Source organism: Gouania willdenowi, chromosome 9 (genome assembly GCF_900634775.1).
Source record: "Gouania willdenowi chromosome 9, fGouWil2.1, whole genome shotgun sequence".
Lineage (NCBI taxonomy): Eukaryota > Metazoa > Chordata > Actinopteri > Blenniiformes > Gobiesocidae > Gouania > Gouania willdenowi.
Genome location: NC_041052.1, coordinates 10,362,684 through 10,374,367, shown reverse-complemented (window position 1 = coordinate 10,374,367; position 11,684 = coordinate 10,362,684). Strand labels below are relative to the sequence as shown.

At 35.4% G+C, this 11,684-nt stretch overlaps 2 protein-coding genes across 3 annotated transcripts; one reads left to right on the top strand and one right to left on the bottom strand.

The window, feature by feature from the left end:
* Positions 1–942: 942 nt before the first annotated feature.
* Positions 943–4,944, bottom strand: mrps30 (mitochondrial ribosomal protein S30). Its single transcript, XM_028457562.1, has 5 exons — positions 4,313–4,944; positions 3,515–3,660; positions 2,975–3,080; positions 1,659–1,835; positions 943–1,560 (listed from the first exon to the last, which is right to left on the bottom strand). Exons 1-5 carry the CDS (start codon positions 4,917–4,919, stop codon positions 1,301–1,303), a joined length of 1,296 nt encoding a protein of 431 aa, XP_028313363.1. The 5' UTR covers positions 4,920–4,944; the 3' UTR covers positions 943–1,300.
* A 977-nt stretch (positions 4,945–5,921) lies between these two features.
* On the top strand, positions 5,922–8,807 carry LOC114469789 (uncharacterized HIT-like protein Synpcc7942_1390). 2 transcript variants are annotated; one of them, XM_028457599.1, is made up of 5 exons: positions 5,922–6,128; positions 6,351–6,488; positions 8,051–8,155; positions 8,400–8,472; positions 8,559–8,807. In XM_028457599.1, the coding sequence occupies exons 1-5, from the start codon at positions 6,042–6,044 to the stop codon at positions 8,648–8,650; spliced, it is 495 nt and encodes a 164-aa protein (XP_028313400.1). In that variant the 5' UTR covers positions 5,922–6,041; the 3' UTR covers positions 8,651–8,807. The 2 variants fall into 2 exon arrangements, with proteins under 2 accessions (XP_028313400.1, XP_028313398.1); XM_028457597.1 differs by lacking the exon at positions 5,922–6,128 and adding an exon at positions 6,135–6,269.
* The last annotated feature ends 2,877 nt before the right edge of the window (positions 8,808–11,684 follow it).

Genomic DNA, 11,684 nt, shown 5'->3' with positions numbered 1-11,684 from the left:
TTAAAACATTTTTTCTAAGAATTTTTTGTTTTTACACTTCAAATTTTTCAGTAATTTTCATTCATATTTTTAAGTCCACCTGTAGTAGTTTTTTTTCTTCATTTTGTTAGGCACGGCATGGTTGAAAATAAAAGAACACACTTCTAAGCTGTCATATATTGTCATTTTTCTAAAAAAATTTTTTATCATTATTACTTTTTATTGGGTATATCATATCGCTTAAAAATCACCCGGCGATATTAATGGCATTACTAATTTTATCGAAGGTAGGGTAGATAATTTCCTCCAGATACACTTTAAAAGTTTTTGGTTGAAACGGTCTTTTTTGTCCTGACAGAAATGAAGCTCTTATGTGCTCTGAAAAAGGAACCAAGAAAGTCCTTCATCTGTAGCAGCCGTAAGCCTGTAAAAACTTAAACCAATGAAAAAGACAGTTCATTTTTATTAACCAATCACGTCTCCCGGCTCGTTCTCGTCCCCTTGCGTGCGCTAGCCCACACTCAAAGCGCGTCTCCGGTGACAGAGTTAAAAGAGTTTTTAGTCACATTTTTTAACATGTATAATGAGAAAGTTTAGTGTTTACTTACCGCTGAATGAGACGACGTAGTTTTTTCTACACAATACAAGCGATGGGCTGAGGTCCGCTTTTTAAGCACCGGCGCTCATGCATGTGAGTGAGAGGCTTGGCTTTAGAGGGAGCACAGAGGGGAGGGAGCGGAGCATGCTACTTTTAAAATCATGCTGGTTTTCAAAAATTACCTACCCTGCCTTTAAGACTGATTGGCTCTTTGAAATTAGTAGTACTACATCTTTTAAAATGTCTTATTGCTTCCACTACCAGAAGGAGCCCTGCTTTACGATGGACTCCCAACATGCTTAATGGTATCGAGGCTTTAAATCTGAGCAACAGCAAACAAATGGTGATAAAAGCAACAAACATGGGTCAGTCCAATACGTCTTTATTTAATGTTCACAGAAAATTTGATTTTTCTTTTACTTTTCTGTGTATTTTTCTCTCAGTTTTTGCATTTCTGGTACAGAGAAAATAGTCCCCCCTATTGTCCGTTGGTTTAAAATTTAAATTCAAAGTTTGCTTAGCTTGTAGCATTCACATTTGTTTCTTTTCTTGATTGTTACTTATCTGCCAAAGTTCCTTATTTCCTTCACTCCATAGAAGAAAAAGTAAAAATGTAATTTGTACACATATTGGGGGCTTGTCCAGGACTATTTTTTGGGGCTTTCCTTTAATATCGAAGCATTGCTTCTAATTTTCTAAACCAGATGATATTTTCAAACTGCTCTAAGGTCTGTTCATGAAAAACTGAAGCAGAAGCTTAAGGACGTCATCGTTTAGTCCCACCACTTCCCCGTCCTGGACGTCGTCAAACAGCCGTAGGCTTTCCGTTCCCCACAGGATGTTCTTTCTGGGGTTGTTGGCGTCCATCTCCACAGACAGAGCCAAGGTGTTGAGCTGGTAGCAGAAGAAGGAGAAGAAATGTCCGTCTGTGATCACGGCCTGGGACACGAACGGTCTGGTGACGTCCTCACGGTCCCAGAAGCCTGTCAGGTTTTATTAAAGCAAGATGTTAATTCAAGTATTTATTAAATTCTTATTTATTTTAGATCACTGTCGTCTCTTTTCTATGTGTGGCGCTCACCCTGGTACATGGCCTGAGCTCCAGTCCAGGCAAAGAGGCTGGCGAGTCCATTGGATCTCAGAAACACTTCCACTTGGTCGGACTGATTTTTTTTAGCCATGCGGTCCCTGTGGTACCCGTCAGGCACCAGGTGGAACTGAGTGTGGCCGTAACATATGGGGTCTGATAGCTTCGTACCTGTGGACGGCACTTTTTAAAACTCAATTCACGCAAAATAAAATGGGAAAAAAATAAAAAATAATTAATGAATAGCAAATGGGTCTGGCCTACAGCTGGGCGATATAGAGTAAAACTATGTTTAATTTTATTCTATTTTCTCTGTTTTTATTAACAACAAACAAGAGGTAATAATAGGGATGTCCCAATACAACGTTTCACTTCCGATACTATACCGATATTGCAGCCTTAAGTATTGGTCGATACCGATATCGATCCGATACCATATCAGTACAAATCATACATACTTTTATTACTTATTTTGTAGTGTGAAATGTTAGAAAAGGCTTGATCAAGTGATGTTACTCAAACAGAGAACAATAGTCAGTCACAGTAGGTATTAGGGCTGAACGATTAATTGCATTTGCAATATAAAATGAGATTTTGTAATCGCAAAGGCTGCAATTTTTATTTTTTCTTGTCCTGTCTTGAACTGTCCTGTTAAGTTCAGAGAGTGTTTAAGATTTAAAATTTCTATTTTATATTTATTTAAAGTTTACATAAATCTGAAATTGTTTATTATGAACCAGATTGATTTGAAAAAAAAAAAAAAAAAATCACAAATTATTTTCCAAAATCGTTCAGCCCTAGTAGGTTTGAGAAAAACTAATCCATTTATTAATAACCAATTGGTTACGTAAATTTTAACCTTCAACATAATATCTACAGTATTCTACAATTGAATAAATATAATTAAATATATGTCGGAGATTTTAGATGCAGTCCAATAAAATCCGATTCGTTTTCTGGCTGATATCGGACCAATATCCGAAATAATATCGGATCGGGACACCCCTAGTTATAATTACATATACTGTCGGAGTTCTGCACAAACAGTATTTTTTTGGACAGAACAAGAAAAGCTTAGCTTTGTTCTGTCCCTTCTCAAACTACTGTAGGTTCATGTTAACAGACATGTGTATGTGCATTTGGTTGAATATTAATGCACCACTGATATTATACAAAACATGTTTAACATGCATATTAACTATCTTGACCCTGATGGATTCTATGTCTTTTGTTTATTTATCTCAAACACTAAAAAAAAAATAAAAATAACTTAAGAGCAGATCACATTCTTGGCTACTTGTGCCGCGTACCTGTGAAAACATAGTTTTGATACTGTCTTCTGAACAGCGGCAACACGTTAGGAGCGAGTTTGATCTCTGGAACCTCAGCTGTATACGACGCTTCTAGTGGGGCGAACTGGGAGAGAAAAACAACATAAATTATAACAATGTAATGAAATAGATGTCCATAACCTTTTGGATGAAAAGAGCTTGAAAAACACTTCTGTTGTGTTTACATTAATGAACATTATACACATGATCCACACCAGACTGGTGAACCACAACTCCAACAATAGCAACGCTAGATCTGAGAATAAATATCTAAGACCTGAAATGACAGAACAGTGTCATCAATAATGGTACAAAATTTAAAAAAAACTGTTTATATCTGCAGTTTAAGGATCTTCAATCTGACAGTTCAAAGGAGGATGGTGCAATTCAACGACAACGGAAGAGTACAATGTTCAAAGCAGTTTTGTTTAGTGTCTTGTGCATTATCTCAACATAAAAAAATGAATAAAGGTGAAATATTAAAGCAGTTCATTGAGAGGGACAGGAATCCGTTAATACCTGAGGGAGCTGTTGGGTTGTTCTAATCTGAATGATGGGCCGATCGTCAATCTGAAATCTGGTGGGCTCAAGGTTGCCTCTTCTGTGGCCCTTTGGGATGATTCTCTCTCCTCTCCTCCAATAATGGCTCACCTGGGGACTGATGTCTGGTGAACAGGCAGAAACATTAGACACAAGAAAGGAGACAAATTCCAAACTATGATTGCAAAACCTCCAAGTTTTCATGTTTGTCGACCTGAAAATCTTTACATCAATGAGGTGTGTGCACAATTATTGCTATTATCCAAATCCCAGTTGAAAAAAACATGATTTTAAACTCCAACAAGGTGGAATTTTCTTTTCTTTTAAAGGTCACAAACCACTTGGATCACAGTAATTCAGTAGCAGGTGCATTAATTCACTTATTCCATGGGTAACAACTGGGCTTTACACGATCAGGATTTTAGGGCCGATCACAGATCATATGAATTCAGGTTAGTTTTTTTTTAGGTACCGACCAAATTCCTTTGGTACTACCTGAAACAGATTCACAGTAAATGTATAAGATTTAATTTACACCCTTTTGGCTGATTAGTTGTACAAATGAGTGTTTATTTTTTTCTGAAGAAATAAAAATTCAAATTTCTTAAAATTTTGAGTATTTTGGCTTATGAAACATAATTGTTTAATATTCCCCTGTAGCGCCTGCAATGCAATGTTTTATACCCCTGGTATGTTTACATTGGATTAGTTGACAGTTATTCTAATCTGTAATTTCAATGACGCGTGCTTCCTTTACGATGCTCGGATCTTTCATACCCAGACTGGAGTGGAGCATTATCGGGTTGTACTTGGCCACGCTGTGGGTGAGAACTGTCACCAGGCTTCTCAGGAAAGGTCCCACATTCTGAATCTGATTTCTAAAAATGGAGGCTCTGCGTTTCTTCCGGTAATGGTGCTCCTGCAGGATCACAAAGTTCACCAACGAACGGAGCTCCGTGAATGCCTCACCATCGAGTCCGGGCACAACAACTCCACTACCCGGTGACAGCTCACCATCCTCCGGCGTTTGGTTCGTCTGGTCCACGGTGAATGTCTCTGGTAGTCCAGAGACGTATGCAGTTTTGGTGAAATGCTGGTACCATCTGTCCGCGTTCCGTGCGAAAGTTTGCGGATAAATGATGAACTTCATCCGCTGGATCTTGGTGATCATGGAGAGTTTTTCTGCCACCGGAGAAGCACATATTAGCTTCACTCGTTCCTCCGCCCGCCGCCGCTTGGCGGACGTACTCTTAGCTGTTAGAGAGGCGACTATGGGCGGATACGCTGGTTCCTTAACACCCACCTCACTGTGAATAAGTCTTTGGCCTCGAAAACGAGGTAGGTTTTGGGAAACCAGCAAGGACAGCTTCAAGCGCGCCGCCATGCTTGTTCAATGACGTTCACTTCTTCTTCCTATCCAAACTAAAGTCAAAGATAAAACAGCGCCCCCTGGTGTACATCATTATAACAATTTGTATGATTTTTGTGTTATTTTATTATATGAAAATATTACAAAATCAGGTGAATATACAACCACACAGCTACGGTGCACCCAAATATAAGACTATGACATATTATGGAGATAAATGTGTGTCTTTTTTGTGCAATCAAACACAAAAATTGATTTGAAATTAAAAAAAGGACTTGCAAACAAAAATAAGGTATTTGTAATTAAAAAAAAACAAAACTACCATTACTCTTTTTTAAATGCTGGCTTTGTTTATAATTTAAAAATGAGTTCTCATGAAAATATACATTTTATTTTCAAGGACAAAACAAAATACACTGAAATAAAAATAAAGAAATCTGGAATAATAAAATAAAATTAAAAAAAAAATGTGGAAATAAATTTGAATATTCAGAGGCTCAATCTTCAAAGAAATTTCGTCAACATTTTTGAATCATAAAGGCTATGTTTAAAAACCTAATGTGTTAAAAATAAAAAGACGATTCACACCAGCGTTGTAGTGGCCGCTGTGCGCATGCGTAGCAAGACGCCTTTGGGGTCATCCTGAAGTGTCGTAATTTTAACACGTCTGTACCCACTCATTGAGAAAAAAATACTCGATAATTTACAACACAGGAAATATTGATATATGAGCATATGGAAATATGCACAATTATGTGAGGGTGCAAAGTTAATTTGTAACACTGTTTAATAGTATTTTTGTGTGCAAGGCATGTTGTCAGATTAGTCAGAAAAAACTTCAATTACAATTCAATTGTATAATTTTTTAAATGATATGTTAAGGTAACATATATTGTGTTAACATACCTTAACACATTATTTTTATCCGTGTTTTGTTCACAGTTTTATCTGAAATGTGAAGATGAAATAAAATTGCCGTAGTTGCTGGAAAATATTTGCTACTTAGGACACATGAACGCAACACGTTGAGCGGAAACACGTGGTCTTCTTGTTTGTTTGTTTGTAGCAAGTTGGCGCTGGTAGCTTCATGTAGCCCAAGTCAAACTACGTAAACGTCCAACGTTGAAGCTTGTAACAATGACCCATATTCGTCATATTTTGCGGCCACAGCTTGTTTGGAGGACGTTTCCAGTCGGTGTTTTGCACCGTGTTTGTCACCCTAAGGTAGCCGCTATGATAACACCATGTTCTGCTGTCAGTGTGTACTTTTGTCTTTGGTTTATTACTGCTCCAGTGCATTGTGAGCACATCTGCTCAGATGTTGTCGGTGGGAAACAAGCAATGTCCCACCAACACCAAAGAGAGGTTGGGTCACAATCATGTCCTATCTTTAAATAGTAATATAGTGTTTTCAATGTGTCCCTGGGTCACGTGTCTGTGTTACAGCGATCACTGTGCACCAAAAGTGATGAAGTGAAGCTGGCAGAAGAAGCCAGTAAGAAGTATGGCTCCCCTGCTCCCACCATCTTCTCCAAAGTGATCAATAAAACCATCCCAGCTGACATCATCTATGAAGACGACAGGGTAACACATAGGGCTGTGCATTGCCATGATTCTGACGATACTATTTGCATGTCATGATACGATCTATCCCTATACGAAACAATAGGGGTGTCCCGATTCCATATTGATATTGAATATTAGTCTGATATCAGCCAGAAAACAAATATCGGATTTTATCGGACTGCATCTAAAATCTCCGATATATATTATATTTATTCAATTTTAGAATACTGTAGATATTATGTTGAAGGTTAAAATTTATGTAACCAATTGGTTAATAATAAATGGGTCAGTTTTTCTCATACCTACTCTTACTGACGTTTTTGTTGGAGTAACATCACTTGATCAAGCCTTTTTCAACATTCCACACAACAAAATAAGTAGTAAAAGTATGTATGATTCGTGTTGTTGCATCATATCGATATCGGTATCGACCAGTACTCAAGGCCGCAATATTGGTGTCGTATTGGAAGTGAAAAAGTTGTAACGGGACATCCCGAATATGATAAACATTGCAATATCAATTACAAATTTCACCTTTACAACTACAAAATGGTATGAAATACAATTTATTTCGTTTTTTAAACTTGCAACAAGTAAAGGGTAACTATCTGTAGTTCAAGTACCAATATAAAAAACAAGTGGTGTGTTTATCAAACTGTCAACTTACATTTTTTTTTCAAAAGTTGAGCTTTTGCTAATAAGCAGAATCAGAAGCAGAGTTACTTTATTTATCCCAGGGGGAAATGACTTGTGTGACAGAGGCTCGAGGAACACTACAAATGAAAATAATAATAGCAGTAGCTATCGGTACGGTTGTCGTATCAATATACCGACATTCTATCCGTATGCAACACCACTATTTGGCCAGTTTAGGTCACGTGACCAAACTTAAACCTATCCCTACTTGTACTTTGGTAATCGTACCAATAGCACCGAGGGTTGTCCGTACGGCAACCGTACAAATAGACACTTTCAAGAATAAACACAAAACCTAAGGAATATGTGACTATGTGTGTCTGCTTGATGCATAGCCAGCTCTTTGTTAGACCACAAGTGTCATACTCAAGGCCCGGGGGTCAAATCCGGCCCTCTATAGCATCTGATCCGGCCCACAGAAGACAGTAAAAATGATAGAGAAAACATGAATTTTTGTGTAAAATACCAAACAATTCAGTTGTAGATATTTAAATTTCACCAGCAAGACATTGACATTAGCATAAAACTGTTTCCATTGACTTTCCTTCTTCGTTCAATGCGTCCAAAAGTAATGTTTCCGCGGTAACGGAGGCACCTGACTATTCACCTAGTTTAAACCTTTTATACACCTTGAGTTTCTCATTGAATAGCAAACCACGAACACTGGCATTATAGGCAGTTTTTATCCAATCAAGTTATTTCACTTCTTGCCTATTAAATGTAATCTAATACCAATTGCCCTTATGAAGACGATAGTAATCAATTCTCCTGGTCAATCATTATAGTCCGGCTGATCATTGTGGTTTTTAATGATGAAGGTTGTGCTGGTTGTGTGTCTGTTAGAATCCAACCTTTCATACATCTTCTATCTGTGTTTTTGTCAGTGTTTGGCATTCAGGGATGCCAATCCACAGGCTCCTGTTCACTTCCTGGTTATTCCAAGACTCCCGATTCCCAGAATAAGTGAAGCAAGAGATGACGACGCCGAGGTAAACTGTCGTTTAAGTGTGTCATTTACACAGTCGACTTAAAAAACATAAACTAAAGGAATTTTAAGAAAATAAAAAGTAAATTTGTCCGCTTTAATTCTTTAAAATTGACATTTTCTTGCATGCTTCATTTAATCCCATATTTTTTTTATTTTTTGACAAATGTCTAGTCATGGTCCAATATTGTCATTTAACTACGTTATTCATTCATGTATTAAAGTTCTCTGTCTTTCCCACTTTTCAGCTCCTTGGACATTTATTAGTCGTTGCCAAAAATGTGGCGAAGCTGGAATCATTAGATAAAGGATACAGAATGGGTACGGTCCTTTTCATCACTTTGCTGACGGTCATTTAGGGTTTTGTGTAAATAAACTGATTGTTTTATCTGACCCCATATTGTCAGTGATCAATGATGGGAAACATGGAGCTCAGTCAGTTTACCACCTGCACATCCACGTCCTGGGAGGAAGACAGATGACGTGGCCTCCAGGATAACGTTTCCATGGGAATGTGGACACGACCATATCTGAAGGCTCATAATATCCTGATTTCTGTCTTCAGAAAGCTAAAAACACACTATTTTTTGTGAATACTGTAAAAATGTAAAAGAAAAAGTTTGATTTAAAAAAAAAAAAAAAAAAAAAACAACAAATAAAGACGCGCTTTGATTATCTGTGAAAATTCACCTTTAATCTGCCATGGGTTTCTGCCTAGAAATGACAACCTAGAGTCCTGTGTCATGTTACGTCAACAATTTAAGCAAATAAACTGTGACGGCAATGATGCAATAAGTTAGGGAAAGCAAATTTGCATTGAGCACATTGAGGACACATTTAAAGGGGTGAAATATGAGAAATACAAAAACGGTAATAAAACCACTGACCAGTCCTACCACTATGTGAAAAATGCACATAAGCATTTGAATGCAATAATGAAAATCAGTCAGGAGTGTCAAACAAATCCTGGTTCAGGGGCCACGTTTGGACTGGTTTCATATTAAGAGGGTGGCACCGTAAAAACCAGAGTACTTTTATGTAAATAAATAAGTCCATTTCTACTATTATTGTGCACAATAGATCAGGGTTTCTCAAATGGGTTTATGGCACTACATGACTACTTGAGAGAGTGGAAAATTAACAAATGAAAGCATAACAAATAGGGGTTTTTATAATGTTTAGTTTGTAGTTGAAAATTAGTGCAGTGCCCGTAGGAAGTATGTATTGCTTATTACATATAATTAGTGGTTATTACATATTATTGCATATAATTACAGCTTGTTACATATTACATATAATTACTGCTTATCACATAAAATTACATATCATTACTGCTTACTATTATTACTGCCTATTGCATATTATTACATATATTGACTGCTTATTAATATTATTTATTATTACATATTATTACTGCTTATTACATATAATTACTGCTTATTATGTATATTATTACTGCTTATTACATATTATTATTGCTTATTACATATAATTACATATCATTACTGTTTATTATATTTTATTATTGCTTATTACATATTACATATAATTACTGCTTATTACATTTATTTAGTGGTTATTACATATTATTGCATATAATTACGGCTTGTTACATGTTACATATAATTACTGCTTATTACATACAATTACATATCATTACTGCTTAATATTATTACTGCTTATTGCATATTATTACATATATTGACTGCTTATTACATATCATTACTGCTTATTAATATTATTATGGCTTATTACATATTATTACTGCTTATTATGTATATTATTACTGCTTATTACATATTATTGCTTATTACATATAATTACATATTACTGTTTATTACATTATATTATTTCTTATTACATACTATTGCATATAATTACTGCTTATTACATATAATTACTGCTTTTACATATTACTGCTTATTACATATTACTGCTTGTGACATATTATTGCATATAATTACTACTTATTACATATAATTACTACCTATAGCATATAATTACTGCTTGTTACATATCGCATATAATTACTACTTATTTCATAATATTACTGCTTATTACATATAGTTACATATCATTACTACTTATTACATGTTATTGCATGTAATTACAGTTTATTACATATTATAGATTATAATAATGATGGAAATCATTTTGATTAGAACATGAACTGGTAATACAAAGGTCAGTATTGGTCCCACACTCGGTAGGAGATGACCGTAAATAAAAATAATAAAAATAAATCTGTTCAGGAGGCACTAAATACTGTTTCTTTCCACTTATTTACAAAAACAGATTCTTTAAAACATGTCTTATCACTCATTCATTCTATCATTATGCTCTATAGTTGTTTTTTCATAGTTTTCTGAGCAAAATGTTGTAGTCGGACAAATGTGGATACATGGGCCAAAAAAGTTTGAGAACAACTGCTCTAGATTATACTAAATGGATTTAAATTGATACACGAGCAAAGAAAATCTGCAAAACGTTCAACATTTGGAGCTAAACTGTCAAGTTTTCTATTTTACTTAGTGCAAAATCATGCTGCTGGCCACATTTGATGATTTGAACAGCCATATTTAAGATTGACGTGTGGTTTTGAATTATATATATTTTTTAAATCATTATATTAAATACATTGTTAAAATGTTTTGCATAAACTCAGAAAGTTTACATCTATTCTTTATGTACGGTAATAAAAAAAACAAAAAAAAAAACAAGATAACAATGCCCAAATGTAAATAATTTAAACTAGTACTACTACTAACTATACCAGATAGAATTTAATGGAAGGTCTGAATGCACAGTAAGTGTTTACTTTTTAAGATGTTGTTTGTTATGTATTGGTGTAAGCAGGAATTGGTGAAATATAAAGTTTATTGTATATATTTGGAGAGTGTTTTATAGCTGTCAAGAATTATTCTTTAATAATTCCAAAAGTCATTAATGTTGCATTCAAAACTGATTTTTCAAAGAGGGGAAAAATATTGGATGAAGCAAACACTGGCAATCTGCAGACATCTTGAATCAAACACAAGCCAACTGTCCTGGTAGAAGGGTATTCACCCAGTGTGGGGGCTGGACTGGGATTGGTGTGTTAAGATGGTGTGATTAAGTGACCTTGGTGCCCATGAACAAGGTTACTTTTAAAGTCATCGGAGTTGCACGGTGAAACTTTACCCTATATTTACTTACAAAACAATGATTACTTCCTTTAACACAATCCAAAAGCCTGTGATCACGTGTAGCTCAGCAAAAAAAAAAAAAAAAAAATAGCCAATCAAATTATTGGATGTTGCATCATTGTTTTCTCAGTCTGGATAAAGTGTCGAAAACAAAAAATGTCAATGAATTTTATTTATTTTTCCCATCTTTTGTCCAAAGTCTTCCCTGATCTGAATTGATAATCAACATTGCTTAAGTTTCTTTCTGTGTTGATTAACCAACGTGGGTCAGAGTCTCTTTATTATCATGGCTCTGAACTCACTCGTTAGCTTTCTCAACATATCTCCCACTTGGTGATAGTGAACATC